Source organism: Thermobia domestica, chromosome 8 (genome assembly GCF_964235325.1).
Source record: "Thermobia domestica chromosome 8, izTheDome1.hap1.1, whole genome shotgun sequence".
In the NCBI taxonomy this organism is placed as follows: Eukaryota; Metazoa; Arthropoda; class Insecta; order Zygentoma; family Lepismatidae; genus Thermobia; species Thermobia domestica.
The window spans coordinates 119,319,840-119,341,042 of record NC_137461.1 but is presented as its reverse complement, the minus strand read 5'-3'; the positions used below and the strand labels follow the sequence as shown (position 1 = coordinate 119,341,042).

The 21,203-nt window shown below is 35.4% G+C and overlaps 1 protein-coding gene across 2 annotated transcripts in view; it reads right to left on the bottom strand.

Annotated features, from left to right (window-relative positions):
* Positions 1–21,203, bottom strand: part of Pis (phosphatidylinositol synthase) — a 63,729-nt gene that overhangs the window by 16,696 nt on the left and 25,830 nt on the right. The window contains exons 3-4 of one of the 2 annotated variants that reach the window (XM_081768923.1): positions 11,018–11,152; positions 941–1,094 (exon numbers count right to left, since the gene is read on the bottom strand). In XM_081768923.1, the coding sequence (XP_081625049.1) occupies positions 941–1,094; positions 11,018–11,152 (289 nt within the window). The remainder of the gene's footprint in view (positions 1–940; positions 1,095–11,017; positions 11,153–21,203) is intronic. The other variant, XM_081768924.1, reaches the window with a different exon arrangement.

Genomic DNA, 21,203 nt, shown 5'->3' with positions numbered 1-21,203 from the left:
GCTATTCAAAATCTGGAATAATGCTAACTTTTTGTTTATACTTTTATTTATTTATTTATTCAAAGCCCTGCAATAAAATTGTTAGATTTGAATTATTCATACGTAATACTTCATCGGTTTAAAATCTCCTGTCGTCGCGAATTCTGTAATCACTGTCCTAATCACTGAGATTGAATACCAGCGAACAGGATCATTGATTATAATCTAGTAATTACTAGATATTTTCCACCTAGTGTATCTTGGCACTGGGTATTTTCGACATCAAAACTTAGAATGGGTCAACCTGTACTGTAATATGTAGCTGTTTTTTTGGTTCTGGTATTGGAAGACGGGCACCTTATATCATAACAAGTGGTACTTTTTGTGCCAGGTAGAACATTAGAATATTAGAACATATCTACCTTTATTGTAACAGTATACCATAAACGTAGGCCTTTTACAATTAAAATAAACATATTAACTTGATGTCATTCTGCTGTATCCATAATAAGCCACACTAATGGTATGAACATAATTAATGAAATAAGTCAGTTACAAATAATGTCACCAAGCTACTTTGGTTAAATGTCCAACCCACAAATATCAATTTCTCTTCTTGCGTGGGGAAAACCAGGTTTGATTTCAGGTGGCAGTACATGTGGTCTGGTTCTTACTTTAAACGTAGCTTCATTCTCATATAGCTCAATAATGAAAAAGGACCACAAACTCCACACAAATAAACTAAGATTAATATTCCGTCCAACATCGATCGCACTATAATTTAGTTTTAATTACTTTACATAGCAATTTTAATTGCTCATGAAAAATTCGTTTACATAATTATAAGCACTTCGTAACTATTATGAACAAATTTCTTTACTCCTGTTACACTAACATTTTTAGAGTAATTTTTTAAAGAATACGTATATAGTTCCCTTTTAACTTTCTGCCAACTACTTACGTGTGAAGATGAATCCAATGACAAGCAATATCAATGGTCATGCTCAACTGGAATAAGAACATGTACTTTGGGTAGAAATAGCTTAATACAACTAGTAATGCCATCGTAGCACATCTGTCAGTCAACTGATCCAACATAGCTCCGAATTTTGTACCTGCAAAACAAATACACGTTTCCGTTAATACTCGTTAACTACATATTAAAAAACTAAGAAAGTATTTCAGATCTTTACAATAAACAGATATCAAATTTATATTGATGAATGGAATATATATTCTATATTCATGTATTTTCTTCGATATTATTACTAAAACTTAGAATTTATACTCTGCTTCAAAATTTTAAAAGCATAGATTATAGTCATGAGCATATTTTTTCTTCTTTCTTTCTTTCTGCAACAACATAATGTAACTTTAAGTTTTAAATTTGATCTAGAAAAATATTTTGAAAGAGTTATCTTTTAAGTTCTAAATCTTGATGGAAGCAAAGAATATCTTATTTTGTTGATCCACTTAATGGATGTATGCATAGTATACATGGGAATTAAAGCTTCTCTTTTATCAGAATGCGGGAGTTGGAGGAAGGTACAGTGACTCAGTGGTAGATTCGTACTTCTGGTGGGTGGAATCCCTAGTTCCATCCCCACCAAGTTTGTGGTGGACAAAATTGTGTCCGTGGGTTTTCTCGGGGTACTCCCGTTTCCTCCCACATTTTCATTCCACCAATCCTTTTATCATCACATTAATCATCTGTCTCCCTTAGCCTAAAGAGCATAATCGTAAGACATTAAACTGAAAGATTTTATCAGGATGCGAATGTCAGCGCAGGGAATCCTTTAGTTCAGTACTGCATGCAATAAATATGAACAATGTTATGATTTGTTCCTTACTGCTATTCGCTTTTTCACGAAGCTTTGCAGCCCTTGTAAACAATGCAGACGACAGTGTGTAAATGTTGCCAACTAACAGACTAAAAAGTTTATAGAAAACCTCGAGCTAACAAATTAAGAAACAAACCGAAGAGCGGGAGATTGAAAATGAAATGGCATGGACTTCTGATAGATTAGACTACCAAGATGCATTTTCTCTCTCCTGAATCTTTGAAGTAGCATATAAATATAGACACAGAACACTAGGAAGCATGGCTGCCCGCAGCGGGGAAGGGGAAAAGGGGATGTTGCCTCCCTGGTTTTAAAAGGTTTTTGGAAGTGCATGTCAAGACATACTATTACGTACTACGTAACACTTAATATATTCATATTAAATACTATAGTATCTGGTATTATATATTATTTACTGTAGTTAAAAAGCATACGCACGTAAATAACTGTTGTTTTACTTGATGTATTATGTGCCCTCGTGTATCAAAATATTGTGTATTCGCGACTGAGTTTGTGTGTCGGTCTTTTGTCCTCCCCTGGAATCGGTATTTTATTCCTTTGAAAAAGTCCTGCGGATGTCCATACCTGGAAGCCGGGCTGAACAATCTCTTAAATTTTCCCTGTAACCGCAAATCATGGCTAATCGTGGTTGACCATAAATCCTCGTCCTTTGATACCAGGGAGTTCGCATTAATGGTTCAAAATATTCAATCTATCACTACTAAATTTTATTTAGCCTGCCCATAGCGTCAAGGGATAACATGGAAAATTAGAATCAGAGCTATTGGATCTTACTATGTTCTCTAGTCTGTTGTCTTACTATGTTTATTTGCAGCATATATTTAAAACATATGCTCTTTACTCCTGTCCATTTCAAGACTGTTTCGGATCACTACGTGACTCTCAAGTAGAGGCAAGAGAACATGTGGATCAAATAATTGTTCATTAAAAAAAAAAAAAAAAAAAAAAAAAAAAAAAAAGCGAAAGAGTTTATTTATTTAATATATAACAATTTTAGTATCCCTTGAAGATTTTTTCAGATATTTTGTTACTCCTGAGAACGGACAATCATTCTTGCGACTCTTAAATGTTCATTTAACCCTTAACGTACCAAGCCTAACTCGTCAACGTTGTTTACCAAGCTGGGGTCTTCTGGCGACCCCAAGTATTATTTTAATTTCTCAACATAGTATTGCAACTCAAATTATTATTATTATTATTTTTATTATTATTATTATTATTATTGATGTCTAAAAGCTTACCTAACTTAAATGAGCATTGTTGATATCAAATATTGTTTACTTTAACAATATTCAGTTTTTCGTACAATTTTATACTTTTGTGTTCGTAAATCTGAGATACAAGTTTAACAATGGAGCTTTTACATTTTCAAGTATGTTTTTATTATTTGTATTTTTTTTAACAAACACATCGTTGATCTAATTATGTAATAGATAGTATATCCCAAACGGATGCAGGACACACATAAAAATCGAGAATAAATTGATTCTTATAGCTGCAGCAGTATCACCAAATATCACTCTCTGGGGTCCCTAGAGGGTATGTTAAGGGTTAAACCCGATCGTTTCTTTTAATCGATATGCGAATTATAACCAGGGGTAAAAGTGTGGGGGAACGCGGGAGAACGCCATCCCTGACCTCGAAAAAATATGTACGGCGTCCCCCAATTCCTAAAAAATTAAAATGGGCAAGGATAGGCGGGGGGACGGCGTGACGTCATGCCGCTTGCTACCGTCCCCCTACCTTTTCAGACCCACTTTTACCCCTGATTATAACATACAGAATTAACATCAGACGTTACGCTACTTCGAATCGGTGAAATAGCTTTTATCTTTCTTTCTTACTTATCTTTAAAATAATAGGCCTACAACCTTTTATATCCAATTATCCGAAGTATAATGCATTTAATATATTAAATAGAAATTTAGTACAAGGGCTCAGTTTTTCTTTTGGGTAACATAATGGACATTTGCAGCCCAGTTCTCTGAAACTGACTAAACAGTCTGACTACGATTTAAAAGAAAAAAACAAAAAAAAAAAAAAAAAACGAAATATAACCAGAAGTGAGCAACACTGACAATGAGCCAAATGACCATTATTCTTCCATAAGAAAATAGTCCCCAAGAAATTCCACTTGTTCAACCTAGGTAGCAATTATTGTATTTTTAAATCACACTAAGAACATTTTAGTTTCAATTGAAAGCACATCTCTACATGTGGATTGATATCTTACACAAAAACATTAAGTTTAACAAGAAAACAGCCACAACCACTGACAAATACGCAGAGCGCGCGCTATAGTTGATGATGGTCATGCAGGCAGGAAGGTTACCAGTGAAGGATTACATGCACGTGCAGAAGCAGAAATATTGCGGGAAACAGACGAAGCATTTTCTCCTGCACCAATCACTGAATACTCGTGCGCGGAGTGATACAAATTGAGTTACGCGGTTTGTTTTTGAAGAGTGCAAAGGTATGTGAAAAAGCGAGTAAGTCCATACTAACAAGAAGGGTGTAGCTGACCACCATAATACACCTGAATCGAGACTTGAGCTCCGTCTGGCCATGTAGATAGCAGAGGTGCCTTTGACGCAGGAGACCTGGGTTCAATTCCCGTCGGGAACTCATGTGGTTCGAATCTACGGTAAGCAGTAGGTCCAGGGAGGTTAAACTCACATTAAATGCAAATCTGAATCGAGACTTAAATCTTAACTGAAAATATTTTCTTCAACCTTTAGATTACCAAATCCATACCGCAAATTAAGGCCGTTGATGCCAGGCTGATTTTTAGAAAAATTCAGATTTCATACAGTTGCATTCGGAAAATGTATGACTTATAAACAATTAGCTAACTGTTGTGTAATAGAAGAGGCAAGAAAAATACAAAATGGCCCCCAAGTATGGTTCTTACAAGTTTGTTCTGGACCTCAATGCATTATCAATTGACCATTAGTTTATTATTATTATTATTATTATTATTATATTACTTCATAATCTAAGGCTTATCCGAAAGAGTGAGAAAACTGTTTGAAGCTATATGTTCCTTTACAGCAGCAAGGCTACATGAAATACTGAATTGAAGTTTAAAATGTTTCGTGCTACGTGTACTTTAATCAGAAATCAATTGTACTTTAATCAAATCTGTCTTTTATGCAGAGCCACTTTAGCTATGAGAAAATGGCATAACTAAATGTGTGTATAAAATTTCTTTGGTAAGACTTAATCAAATCTAATTACATCTAACAGTTACAGGCATATTTGTGTAAAATACATACTACACAAACATCTGATTAATTATTTAAATTATATATCTGATTAATTATTTAAACTTTTAAATACAACCTGTGTGGTGGAAAATTTGAATTAGAATCATTAACAATCAACAGTAATAATGACACTCGGATAAGAAATGGAAGGAAGTCAGCCAGGGATTATATTTAAAGATACTATTCTATCATTTGCTTAGTTGAACTGAGGGAAAACCCTGGAGGAACAAGTAAACATGACCCATCACCAGACTTAAAACCAGAACTCCTTGATTGCAAAGAAAAAACGCTAATCACTCGTCTATGATCCGATGTGTCTCTCTCTCACCTTGTCACCCTATCTTACCTTCAACAACAAGGTGCGTTTATGTATGAAGCATGACTAGAGAGGCTCATTTCCTATAAATGGTGGCGTCCCTGCCCTAATATGAACTGCAATTTTAGAGCATTTCATTAGTTCTAATATTTTTCGGGTTTGTTTTCCAACAGAATAATCACAGTTTGCAAAAGATCATTTGATTAAGTTCTCGTTTCATCTAATTAATTTGCGTTAGAATTCACACCTATAAAGGATTTGGTGTGTATATAAAAAAGGTTATTTCCTCCTTTCATTAGTATGTATGAAATCACAATCGTCATAAGGTTCTCGATATATGAACACAGGACTGTCCAATCACAGCAGGGGTCTATGGTATTGTACAACCCACGTGGTCCGAGATAAGAGCAGCATCGACCTCAAGAGTGACTGGCTATTCTGGGGAAGCGGACTGGGCGGCGTAGTGGTTAACGCATCGGCACGGTATGCTGGAGGTACCGGGTTCGAGTCCCGATCCAGTCAGTTACTGTTTTATTCTTTGTGCTTTAATTTCTCCAAATTCAATCTCACACCCCATTGAGCCTTATATGTATTTATTTTTACAGATATTAAAACTATTCCGTATTCATGCCCGTATTAGCAGCATTTTCCCCAAACCATCAGAACTTGAAGGTACGATTTACATACGCAAATAAAAAATAATACATCCAGCAACATAGGAGCACTTACTTGGTACATATGTAGTTTAGTTGAAACGTGAATCCTCAACTTTGTTGGGATAAAGTTACCTGCTATTCAATCAGGCCATCTATCTTTAAGCACACCATCAAAAAGCCACAATTGCTCCTAATTAAAAGATTTATATATGATTCCTTCTTTATTAGAACTAAAGAATCTAAAATCAATCTCGACCATGGTTCACTTGATAAACATTGGGATTATATTACCAAGATTTCTAACACGACGAAAAATGAACGATTATTAATTCATAATTTCGTAGTACTTGCCTATAGAATTTCTCGCACTGGACTTGTAGAATTATCAGCATTTTTCATAGTTATCAAGCTTCTAACATATAATAACTGGCAGCTCTGAATCATCATAATGGTTTGAAGAAGAAACACAGTTCGTTACAATTAAAAAATTAGTTGTGTATTTTCTTCAGTACTTCTATTAATATACCAAGTATTTTGTAGTGCATTCTGAGTTCCTTTAGTTTTTGCAGTTTTAAATGGGCAAAGTTTATTAATTTTCATGAAAAAATTCACAGATGGAATACGTAAAATCTAGTAGCTTTGTTTACAAATTCTTGATCTTGATCAACATGTCAGTGATTTTCAAGACATCTTTTAATTAAATCCAAATATGCCCGCTAAGATATGTTACTTTATTTTCTTGTTATCTTATATAACGGTGTATTATATAAAAAACGAAAAATTTAACTTTTATTTAGCAGAATTAGTTAGTACGGTTGCTATCCTTTCAGAGAGAGAGAGAAAGAGAGAGAATTTGTTTGTACCAAAATAAAACTGGTGGAAGTTCAGAGGCAGGGTTTTTATTTTTAGTTGTTTTCACGCAGCAAAGATTTAAAAAAAAAAAAATACTTTTTAGGTCAGTTGTGGCGTATACACGCAAAAATACAATATAAATCACCTGTTTCTAATTCAATTTGGTATAATGTCACTTTTTATTTCAAACTAACAAGCAAGGGGCGCGATATCAAGACTCGAATTGCGCAATAAGAGTTACATATACTGAAAGAACATCAGGTAGTTAGTAAGTTACCAAATTATTAGCTGCAGTCCGCCAGTAGGGAAACAGTTATGGGACTGTAAAGTTCAGAGCCTGGCGTACGAAAACCACACAAAACTTAGCATTTGGCTTGTTCCTCTTTGTATTGACAAGAGATAATGAACTCTAACGTATTTCCATCACAGAACATAATGTTTGACATAAGAAAATCTGTATGAGAATTGTCAGTGTTGCCACCCATAGAAATTACAGAGCTTACTTCAGTAGCTCTTACATTTAAAACCATTAAACACTACACCTTCTTAACGGAGATATTTCAATGAAATAAAATTCATATACAAGGTGTTAATGAATACAATGTCATACATTTAAAAGACGACCCCTTCTATCAAATTAATTGAAAAAGTTGTAATAATAGCTATATAATAAGCATGAGTCAGAAAACGCCTCCCTTTCCGAGTTAAGAAAACACCGAAAATGAGAAACATCACGTTTTATAACGACATGGCTTGAAAATTATGAGACCTATCGCAAGCGGTTCAAGAAATTACACAGTAACTATGTTACAGTGCATAAACTATGTTATGCACTGTAACTAAATAGTTGTATTTCACAAACCTCCAGTACCGGCGTAACGAATTGTATCAAATAAGTTGGGGTACGAGATACACTTTTAAGCACTAATTGAGTATTCGCTGCATGGGTACAGAGGATTATGAAACATCAATATTTAGATACGTCACATACTAGTTTCTGTGTACTTTTTGAATTGCTTGCGAAGACGTGATTTTTCGCATTTTCGGCGGTTTGCAACTCTGAAAGGAGGCATTTTCCGACCCATGTTTATTAGTATTTTTTCAAAAAAAAATCATTTGATATAACGAATCACCTCCTAAATTTATGATACGATGTTTTTTTAACATCCTGTATAATGAAATAAGGTAGAAAATTTACTCGATTTTGGTATACCCAGCCAAATAACACTTTTACTTTTATTTATTGTATTTTATTTTGATACACGTCGTTATTTCTTTCGAAGTGGTTTTTAACAGAAAACAAAACTTTTATCCATAATGTTTCAGGAGCAATAACGTGATAACTAAAACACTAAACATACTAGAAATTCTGATTCCCCAAAATATCTTGCACTTTCTAGTTTCCAGTTTTTCCCTGGACATTCACGGAGGATAAAAGTAGGAAAGTAACACCACGGAAATAAAAAGAAACAGATTCATCAGAGGAGAGCAGTGCAAAAAGCACCTCGTCAATTGCTGTCCGTCACAGGTCAAATGGTGGTGTAATACGATATGAAATGGCGAGCTCAAGTTGTATATTCTTTTGTTCAAGCAGGGAAAGTTGCCAGCTCATGTTAATGCTTTTGTTGTTATACCAACACTGTATGTGTATTTTAAAAATTATTGATTTCCATTTCTTGCATAATAAAAATTTATCTATATTAAGGTTTGGATTTCTTTTTAAAGAAAATACAAAAATTTTAAAAATCAAGTCTTAGAATTTCATTCTTGGCTCCAAATATAATTATTGAGTTCACAATATTATGCTGTGTTTCTTTTAAATGTTTCGAAAACTCTGAACGTGGTGTTCAGATTTGGCGGCATCTCTGTGATGTTCCTTGACCTATACTTGTAAATTTCTTTTCCGTCGTATCTACATTACCCTAATGGCAACTGTACGTCTACCAGATAGACCTAATACTTCCAATTTTTCATCAGGATTGCTGTAATAGGTCTTAAATTGAGAAATAATCTTTTTCAAAGTTTTGGGAAGTTTTAAAGCTGTGCGCAAACATACGGAATAAATACAGCTATCAATCTGAGAAATATACGTAGTCCAACTCACTATTTATATGTAATGTCAGTATCAGGTTTGTAGAAACGCAGACTCCTTTTAATCTGATTGCATCAATAAAATAGAGTGGAAACAGTATCCATTTAGGATGCCTAGCTTCAATAAGTAATCGATCTACTTCTTTAAATCAAATGCCAATGAATAAAGCCTTGTAGCACGAAGAAAAAAGTTTTTCCATATATTAGCTTTGCTCACTAATGAATGCACGGATACAATGTATATTGTATGTTGTGTAGCTGGAGTGTGTTTATGGTAAACGCTATTAACAAACTTATTAGTACGTCCTCTAATGTTTAAATCTGTGTAGGAAAGTTTACCTTCCTTTGTATATTCCACAATGAACTTCACGTTAGGATGGACCTGATTTAATTTACTGATTAAGAAATTCAAATGCAAATTTTCTTTGCACAGAAATTGTCATCAATATATATCTATAGTACTGTACAGCACTTAATTTTTGTTCTTTCAAAAGTGTGAAAAACAAAGTTAGCCACGAACGCAAACAAGAGATTGCTCATGGTATCAAGACGTTTATTGGGCTGGTTACTCAGGGTTTCAATTAGCCATAAACTTACATCGGGCTAATTAAGTTTAGTTGAAAATAATTCTCCTTTGGTTTTAACATTTAGAATGGAAAGGAATCTTTCAGTGTAACGTCTCACTATTATGCCTCTTTGGCCAAGGGAGATAAATGATTAAAGCAAGTAAATGATGACGGAAACGAGAGTACTCCGAGGAAATGCACAGACATGAAACTGAATGATTGCGAAACAATTTCTGAAGTAAGTATGTGAGAAGAAACCCGAAAAATCCCACGGATACGATGTTGTGCACCACAAACTTACTTGACCGGGGATCGACCCGTGGACCTTACGCACCAGAGGTGAGCGCTCTACGACTGAGTCATCGTGCCTTTTTTTAAACATTTAGGAAAGTACTCAATATAATAGTACTATTATATCACTCGATAATACTTCCATATCTCTACTTTCTTCTTCAATTCCATTTAGGGAAATAGTGACTCAGAATGCTCGCCTCTGGTGCAAGGGTTTTTGGTTCGATCCCAGGACATGAGCTTGTGGTGGACATTGTATCTGTGGTTTTTTCGGCTTTCTTCTTACAATCATTCAAAAATGAAATGAAATATTTGGGTTTAATGGCTCACGATTATGCCCTTTAGGCTAAGGGAGACGATGATTAAGGAAGTGAATGATGGAATAATTGGTGGAATGAGATTGGAGGAGGAAACAGAAGAACCCCGACAAAACCAACGGATACGTTGTCGTCTACCACAAACTTACTTGGTCGGGAATCGAATCTGGGACACCACGCACCAGAGGTAAGTGCTCTACGACTAATCCCTGTGGCCCCCTCACAATCATTCAGTTTCATTAATCATCCATCTCCTTTAGCCTATATGGCATAAACGTGCGACGTAAAAATAGAAATTTCAATCCATTTCGATCCCCTTTCTGTCTTTTTCCTGCGTCTGCAATTTTTCTAATTTGTCATGAATTCTGGGCCCTGTTTCTTAACACCTTCGCTGCCATAAGTATCACCGGTGATACTCATTTCGGAATTGCTAATGTGCCGTGAGTATGATCAGTGATACTCAAAAGCAACGTTAATGTATATAGCCTTTTTTGTTTGGCGCGCAATCACAGGTTTAACTTTATCAAGATTGGCACCTGAAGAATCTATACTCCTGCGACTTGGCTGCCATCTATCGTCAATTGTTGGCACAGAGGGAATGCACAACTTAAAAGCACTGTGGCAGCGAAAGTGTTAATATCGAACTCTGATCCAGAAATTCTGAATAATTTATGTTTAAACAAAACTTTGTGCTGGTATCTTCATATCCCTGGTTTGTATTTAATTGCACTTTTGAATGCAAAGAGCAAACAATACCGACAAACAATGAAGAACACCATCACTACAGCCACTTTTTCTTTTTTAAACTAGAAATTACTCACTCTGATTGAAATACCTTGCAGCATGTCCGTCCAGAGCATCCAGAAGTCCACTGATTGCGTAACACCAACAAGCAATAGCATAATTGGTCGGCATAAAATAAAATGATATAATAGCCAAAACTATCCTCCCATATCCTGAAATAAAAAACAACAAATAAAACGCATTCAGCATTCGATTTAGTACAAGATAGAATGTAATTAATTAGCTAATCATTTTAAAGCACAAATTATATGCTGCTGTTGATTACTTACTATCCTTCCCAATATAACTCATGAGGTTGTTACAAAGCATCGATTAAAACTACAAAATATGAATGACACGCAAGCATTCTATGGTATGTTGTAAGTATGTAGCTTGCGCGCTTATAACAATTGAAATATATTTATCTAAGTATATTGTCAGCTCTTCCGCGATTGCCTGGAAAATCTAAATTTTTAAAAAGGTTTAAAATTTAGTTTAAAAAGTCAATGAGTTCATCTAATGCATGTGTTTCCTTTATTAGTATAATTTACTAATAAAGGGAACACACATATTCCACCCAATTATAGAGTGAATTTTGTATTTCAACTCTATCTAGTTTGTTCTTGGACTAAATATATTATACCCTTGCGTTCTGTTGGTTGGCAAAGTGAAACATACATCTGCAGCCATTGTTGAACAGCATATATTAATAGACCATTGTTTTTCATTGTATTCTTCTGTGTTATTTAAAAGCTAAAGATTTTCTTGTGTGATTAATTAGAGAGAGAGAGACTAAGAATGGTAACCAGAAATTGTGAAATATTTATTTATTTTCCTGTTTTTGTCGTTATTAGTATGTAATATTTCTCATGTTTGATTTAGCCACTTCTTTAAATGTATTCATTGTAACCATTGTTCTTGCCCAAAACAATGAAATACATCTTTCTTTAAATTTTGGTCCAGAGAAGGTAACTCATGTGCTTCATGATTTTTCCTCTCCGAAATATTAATCTTAATGATTAAAAAAAAAAAAAAAATCTATCATATATGTACAATATACCTATAATTTCTCTTCTGCTAAAACTTAAGTTTTATTCAGTTTGACAGAAGAACAGACCACTGACCACGTAATATCTGTTAGATTTTTAGCTGACCGTCTCTGAAAACTTCTAATTCAAAATAATTAAAAGCAATATTCGCTAACTGGGAAGACAGGCGAATATGAATAGATAATAATATTCAGATGAATGTTAATAAATTGTGGAACATTGTTACCGTTGAAAAGTCCCTTTCCGTATTATTTCTAAGACGATACGATGGGCAAAAACGGAAATGTTTCTAGCACAACTGAAATTCACCTCGATACTTACCAAAAGTATATCGAATACTTTACTAACTTCGATTCATGACATGGGCCATCTTTCAGAAGTAATAGAGGACAAGGAAAAAAAAAAAAGGTAATGGATCAACAGGTTGAGAGTCTTGCTACCGAAAATCTACTTTCGTAATTTTAGCTGGCAAAGTCCTGCATCAGTATGAATCTGTTATTTTTAAAGACAATGGCTTATGTTTCTCACATTATTGTCGCTACGACAATACTACATTTTTGTACAAGGACCAACAACAACTTTACCGCTGTACAGAACTAATTGAATTCAAGACATTCCAGCCTACAAGTACGGTTATAATTGAAAACATTATATCAACTTTCTTCACTACACCGTGTATAAAGAAGGAAGCAGATCCATATTAAACCCTAAAGTTCACCAACTACAGGTATGAGTTAAAGTTAACCAATTTAAACACACACAATGGATTAACCAATTTACACATATGTCTTTACATTGCGAACCGCGTGAAGTGCAGGTGACCCACGCTCGTGATATTTATGTAATATGATGGGTAAACACCTGGGCAAAACCTCGTAGTTAAATAACTCATACAAATACAATAATAATAAAAATTTTTCATTGAAGTACAAAGATTGTTTTACTCTCGAAGTTCTTAGTATGTTTTCGTAACAGCATCGTGGCCACATGAAAGTAATAATAATAATAAAAAGTGGCAGTCAATGTGTTAAGAGTCAATCATAATTTTGAGATATATCTTAGTAACTATACTGTATACTGCTATGTAGCTGGTGTCATAGTGGAAATCTTGATTAGTGTATATTTCAGCATCAGTTTCGCCTTAATATCTGGTATAGTTATCGTGCAGCATCTATTTTTAAGTTTAGAATGATTTTCTCGTGAATTAGGCATAAGGATTTATATTTACCAATGTTGTTTAGCTTAATGAGATGTATTGCTTGGTATATCTGTCATCTTTGGATATTTTTTTTTCATTATACGCTAATAACATTGTAAAGCTACAGCTATTAAAACGATAAATATCTATGAGTACCGCAAAAGTATGAAACTTACAGATGATTTACATATTCCATTCCACACAGTCACGCTAGTGTAGAATACAAGTATCTTTTAAGCAAATAACTAAAATTTATAGATTTAGATCAGTACTTCAAGTCATTTACTAGTAGGACGACTTTTTTTGAGTCATATGTATACGACGTATCCATGTACTTCGAGGAGTATTACAGTTTCTTCCAAACTGTATGACCGTCATTGTTAGGAATGTGTGTCGCTGTTCGAAGTATTTTTCATATGCATAATACATAAATAAGTAAACAACAAATTCCAGCAGAATAAAAGCTTGATGCTTATTATTCACAAAGAACGACATACATTTTAGCACCAAAACTTTTTTCTCAACATCTATTCATGCAAATCTATCCTCAAGCATCTTCTGTCGTTAAGTTTGAAGTGAATATCGACTGATATACGAGATATTCTTCATCTTCGGGCAATAATAAAGTTTAAGAGTTGATCATCATTTTAGGCAAAATCTCAATCATTATGCAGTGTACTGTCGTTTTGCTAGCGTTGTAATGAAAACCTTGTTAAGAATCTACAGGACTACTACAAATAATCTTATTGATTTCGTTTGCATCTTGTGTAAAATGTCTCTGGTGCATGGGGTCCTTGGTTCGATTCCACATCGCACCAAGTGAGCTTTGTGGTATACAAACACCGTGCGCACGAGTTTTCTTGGGTTCCCCCGTTTCCTCCAACTTCCTTCAATCCATCATTTCATTCATTTCTCATCATCCTTTAGCTTAGCCGGCATAACCGTAGGACGTAAAACTTAAAGATTTCATTTCATTTTTTTTTTTTTTTTTTTTTGTGTGTGTGTAAAAAGTGTAAGACATAACGTATTGAAAGAAATATACAGCATAAAAAGAAAAAGAAAAGCTATCAAGTTTTAGCCATGACTGATACAAGTATTAGATATTCTCTCCTTTAGTTGCATGGTACACGTCCACATGGTAGTTACAACTTCATTTACACATATCGGAGCACGTCTTAAAAGTTAGAACCAAGACATTTTTTTTTGTTATAATTATTTATAACTCATAACTAAAATTGTAAAATGCAACAAAAAAGAAAATAAACACCAAATGAGCTTAGGTAACTGCAAGGACATTACAAGCCCCTTCTAGTGAGCCATGACTCAAAATATCGAAGCAAACAAATAACAAAATTAAATATTACGCTGTTCTCAATGCTTAATTAAGGGTATTAAAATAGTTTATGTTTCTAAAAATAACTTCGGTCGATTTCGTTGTGAGTTAGGGCACAACAAGTGCACAGCAAAACCTTTCTGGCGAGTCGTAACTCACCTCTATCTTCGAAGCGTACCGATAACAAAATGAGGCAATTATGTGCTACGTAAAGCAAATGGAGAGTCCAACATATTACTATTACTAGAAATCCCTTCCACAAATTTTGTTGTCAGTCTGCTCACATAAAGACCCTTTTCAATAAGACATAACTCAAATCTATCTTCGAAGCGCATCGATTCCAAAATGAGGCAATTATGTGCTACGTAAAGCAAATGGAGAATTCAACATATAGCTATTACTAGAAATCAGTGCGACATATTTGTTGTGAGTCAGTTCACATAAAGACTATCACAACCGCTTTTCAATGATACATCATTCACCTCTAACTTCAAAGCACATCGATTCCAAAATACGGCAAACATGTGCTATGTAAGGCAAATAGAGAGTCCAACATATTACTATTACTTGAAATCTCTTCCACAAATTCTGTTCTGCGTCAGCCCACAGAAAAACCACCACAAACCCTTTTTAATGAGGCATGACTTACCTTTATCTTCGAAAGGCATACATTAAAAAATGAGGGAAATATGTGCTATGTAAAGGAAACGGAGAGTAAAACATATTACTATTACTAAAAACCCCTTCGATAAATATTGTTGTGTGTCAGCTCACATAAAGACCATCAAAAACCCTTTTCAATGAGAAATGGCCCACCTCTATCTTGGAAGCGAATCGATTCCAAAATGAGGCAATTATATGCTACGTAAGGCAAATGAAGAGTTCAACATATTACTATTACTAGAAATCTCTTCGATAAATTTTGTTGTGAGTCAGCTCAAATAAATACCATTACAAATACTTTTCAATGAGACATGACTCATCTCTATCTTCGAAGCGCATCGATTCCAAAATGAGGCAATTATGTGCTACGTAAAAGCAAATGGAGAGTTCAACATACTACTATTGCTAGAAATCTCCTCGATAAATTTTGAAGTGATCCAGCTCACATAAAGACCGTCGAAACCCTTTTCAATGAGACATAACTCACCTCCATGTTCGAAGCGCATCGATTCCAAAATGAAGCAATTATGTGCTACGTAAAGCAACTGAAGAGCCCAACATATTTTTATTACCAGAAATCTCTTCGATAAATTTTGTTGTGTGTCAGCCCTCAAGAAGAACATCACAAACCTTTTTCAATGAGACATGACTCAACTTTATCTGCGAAACGCATCGTTACAAAATGAGGTAATTATATGGTACCTAAAACAAACGGAGAGTCCAATATATTACTATTACTAGAAATATCTACGATAAATTTTGTGAGTCAGCTCACACAAAGACCATTTGAAACCTTTCACAATGAGACATGAATCAATGAGAAATGGCCCACCTCTATCTTCGAAGCGCTTCGATTCCAAAATGAGGCAAACGTGCTAGATAAAGCAAATGGAAAGTGCAACACATTACTATTACTAGAAATCTCTTCGATAAATTTTGTTGTGAGTTAGCTCACATAAAGACCATCATAAACACTTTCAATCAGACATGAATCACCTCTCTCACTGAAGCGCATCGATTCCAAAATGAGGCAATTATGTTCTCCGTAAAGGAATTGGAGAGTCCAACATATTACTATTACTAGATATCTCTTCGATAAATTTTATTGTGGGTCGCTTACATAAAGACCATCACAAGGCCTATTCAATGAGACATGAATCACTGTTATCTTCGAAGCGCATCCATTTCAGAATGAGGCAAATATGTGCCAGGTCAAGGAAATGGAGAGTCTAACAATTTCTTTTACTAGAAATCTCTTCGATAAATTTTGTTCTGTGTCAGCTCACAAGAAGGTCATTATAAACCCATTTTAATGATACATGACTCACCTCTATCTTCGAAGCGCATCGATTTCAAAATGAGGCAAACATACGGTAAGTAAAGCAAATAAAGTATCCAACATATTTTTATTATTAGAAATCTCTTCGATAAATTTTGTTGTGTGTCAGCTCACATAAAAACCATCACAAGGAAGTAGATAACTCATTCACCATATGTGTAACATTAAAACAACTTCTTAAGTACAAAGTTCAAAAAGTTACTAACACCATTCCTCAGATAATCAGTTAACTTATTGAACATACCTTTTACCACACCTCTAATAAAAAAATCTTTGTTAGAAATTGTCTGTGATAGTCTATCAGTGAACTGACTCAGCAGAAAAGTTATCGAAGAGATTTCTAGTAATAAAAATATGTTGGACATTCCATTTACTTTACGTAGCACATAATTGCCTAATTTTTGAATCGATGCGCTTCGAAGATAGAGACGAAATGAAAATGAAAAATGAAATCTTTGAGTTTTACGTCCCACGGTTATGCCGGTTAGGCTAAAGGAGACCGTGACGATGAGTAATGAATGAAATGGTGGAATGAAGAAAGTGGGAGGAAACGGGAGAACCCCGAGAAAACCCACGCACACGGTGTTTGTCCACCACAAAGTTCACTTGGCGGGGGCTGGGATCGAACCCGGGACGCCAAACACCAGAGGTGAACGCTCTACCACTGAGCCACCGCGGCCCACCAAAGAAGATAGAGACGAGTTATGTCTTATTGGAAAGGGTTTGTGATGGTCTTTATGCGAGCAGACTCACAACAAAATTTATCGAAGAGATTTCTACTAATAGTAATATGATGGACTCTCCATTTACTTTACGTAGCAGATAATTGCCTCATTTTGGAATCGATGCGCTTCGAAGATAGAGGTGAGTCACGTCTCGTTAAAAAAGGTTTATGGTAGTTTTTGTGTGAGCTGAATCACAACAAAATTTATCGGTAAGATTTTCAGTAGAGTACAGGGGGAAAGAATACGATTCCCTAAAAACATTGGAATATATTCGCGTATGGCAATAATGCGTCACGTGGAGTTTGATGTTAATGGCGTCTAGAATCTAAACAAGTTTGCGTGTGCTGCGGAAAGCTACAAGGTATCTAAGTAAGTATTTATATTTTTCTAATAGTTTGATATCATATTGGGACATACGTACTTAGGGTATAACTTACACAATTTTTTAACGATTTCAAAGTACCGTAAAGCATTAGTTTCTAACATATCCATTGTTTGACAGGTTGGAGTAAATTGACTTTCTTCCAACAGTTGGCAGTGCAACATCACGGGGAAGTCCATTGTGTAGTTAGGGGGTAAGGGTACGCAGATACCGACGGGGCAAGGATATGCGTGCGTACTCTTGCCCCTTCTTTTCTATGAAAAAAAAAATCCAATTTGTTTTAAATCTAACAATCAAAAAAGAATGTGGATTCCGTTGTAATAGACACTGATCTCAAACGTTAAGAACAAGAGTTTCCATATGTAGTCTATAACGTTAGGAATTCTGAAGAATCCTGATATTTCCTTATGTACTAGGGACACATTGTTATTCTAAACACCACTCCTTACATAACAATATCTAAGATGGTGTTTTAGTTTTCGAAACAAATAAAAGTCAGAGAAAGTTAAATCTGCAGTTATTGAATAACAGCACGCTTGTTAGTTTTATTCAGGTTTCAGAAATGCTATATTCAGTCCTCTTTTATCTTCAATGTCAATAGTCTTCAGTAATAAAATTCTACTAGTCTAATGATAGACATGGGATCCTATAAACATATATGAAGGTATCCTAACCTAACATTTGACAGTACGTAGTTTCATGAAGGGTAGACCGAGAACTTTTGAAGTTACTCTCGTAATTGACAAGCATTCTTTACTACAAGAAACTGATGAAATAAGGTAGTTGGGAAATATATTTTTATAAATGGTCTAAATATTATCTGATTTTTTTGTATCCTATGCATCCTCAATACTGATATGAGGAGAATTAAGGATCTTTCTTCCCTTTGCTTTTCAAGAAATAAACTGCAGCGTCTTTGGGCACAATAAAGCCAGTATTTACCGAAGAAATGGAGAACGGATTAGTGCAATATACCACATTACTGAATCAACTCTTCTATGGCTTAACTTTAAAAGATCTAAGAGTGGCATACGATTTTGCTGAACGCAACCAGTTGCTTCATCCCTTTAGCCATATGAATCGAATGGCAGAAAGAGATTGGACAGAGTCTTTACGTCGTAGACATCCAACTATTGCTTTGCGACCTTCTTCAAAGACTGGCCTGGGAAGATCTTGTGGTTTTCGCTTTTAAACGCTTTTTTAATTGTCTACAAGATTTTGTAAGACAAAACGGTTTCCCTGCACAGGATATCTACAATATGTACGAAACTGGCATAAGTACGGTTCCTCATAAAGTTCCAACAGTTCCTCATAAAGTTCCAAAGGTGTTGTTGACTAAAAATCAATTGTGAATAAAATTGTATCTAGTGATTTTGGAGTTTACATCACAGATGTTTCCTGCGGAAGTGCATCTGGTTCCTTTACTCTACCTGTGTTGATATTTCCCAGAAAACGAATGAAACAAGAGTTACTCGGTAGATCGCCGCCGGGCTCTGTGGGAAGGATATCAAATTCTGGTTTAATCAACTCACAACTTTTCGTAGAATGGCTACATTATTTACTCCAACATGTGCAATCAAATCCGGTCACGAAAAAAGTATTGTTACTTGTTGACAATCAGTCTTCTCACATTTCAATCGAGGCTATCGATTTCTGCAGGCAAAATATGATTCTAAGTTTACCACCCCATACCAGCCACAATTTGCAACCATTAGATCGCTCCTTTTTTAGCCCGCTGAAATCCTGGTATTCAACAGCGTGTAATAAATGGATGAGAAATCATCCATCCCACCCAATTACACAGTTCCAAGTTGCGAGTTTGTTCACTGAGACTTGCTATAAAGCTGCAACCATTGGTATTGCAATATCCGGCTTTCAAGAATGTGGGATTGTTCCACTGAATCCAGATGTGTTCACTGAAGAAGATTTTCTTCCTTTTACTGTGGATGTCGTAGACTTAAATGTAGAAGCCAGCTCTGAAGATGAAAGCATTCCTGATGCAACGAATCAAGCAGAAGACCTGAATAGAGCCCACAATCTTTCATCGCAGGATTCACTGGAAGTAAACAGGAGCCCATGCGTCGCATCCACATCAAACACTCGTTTGTTAATTGCTCGTTCTCCTCCACCTGTTACCAAAGCTTCAGCCAGTATCGCTGAATCCTCACTAAAAGCAAGCATGAGCTCATGCGGACTATCCATTTCAAACACTCCTCTGCCGGTTGCTCGTTCTTTCCCATCTGTTACCAAACCTTCACCCAGCAACACTGGATTCTCACTAGAAGCAACCAGGAACTCATGCGGACTGTCCATATCAAACACTTCTCTGCTGGTTGCACCTTCATTTGTTACTAAACCTTCAACCAGTAAAGCTGGATCTTCACTGGAGCTAAGCAAGAGCCCATGCGAACCGTTCACATCATACGCTTCTCCAGTGGTTGTCAGTCCTCCTCCGTCTGACACCAAGCCCTCAACCTGTAAATCTTCTTGAAGTCAATCAGAGATTCTGAAATCCTCTGCTTGCAAACAGAACTTACTTCTGAAACGGCGCCCTCCAAAGAGCAAAGGCAAACATCATCTTGCATCAAGAAAACTGCAACCGAAGATAACTCCTCAGATCAGTGAGAAAGTAGTGCACGAGTGTCCGTTATGCAATATCATCTACAGCGATTCTCCAACAGAAGAATGGATCCAGTGCGCAAGATGTAATGAATGGTGGCATGAACAATGCATATCAAATGAAGAAGTGGGCACCTTCATCTGTGACAAATGTTAATACTCTTTTAGGTGCGTACTCTTGCCCATTTGATTTCGTACTCTTGCCCCACATATTGAGGCAAGAGTACGAATTTGAGTACTTTCATTTTATGAGTTCTAGTTCCTCCAAGAATAGAGGTATATAAAAGTTGAGTTCACATTTAAAGCAGAGTTCAAGTTTTGTGTTCCATGTAAAAGTTTTCTGTTGTAACTATTTTTTCCAAAATATATAAGTATAATTGAAATTTGCGTACTCTTGCTCCCCTTTCTTCTACTAGTAATATGTTGGACTACACTTCCTTTACGTAGCACATAATTGCCTGATTTTGGAATCGATTCGCTTTGAAGATAGACGTGAATAATGCTCATTGAAAATAGTTTGTGGTCGTCTTTGTGTGAGCTGACTTTCAACAAAATTTATCGAAGAGATTTGTAGTAATTGTAATTAATATGTTGGACTGTCGATTTGCTTTATCTAGCATGTTTGCCTCATTTTGGAATCGATGCGCTTCGAAGAAAGAGATGAGTTATGTCTCATTCAATAGGGTTTCTGGTGGTCTTTATGTGAGCTGACTTTCAACAAAATTTAACGAAGAGATTCCTAGTAATAGTAATATGTTGGACTCTCCATTTGCTTTATGTAGAACATAATTGCCTCACTTTGGAGTCGATGCGCTTCGAAAATAGAGGTGAGTCACGTCTCATTGAAAGCACTGTGTGATGGTCTTCATGTGAGCTGACTCTCAAGAAAATTTATCGAAGAGATTTCTAGTAAGAT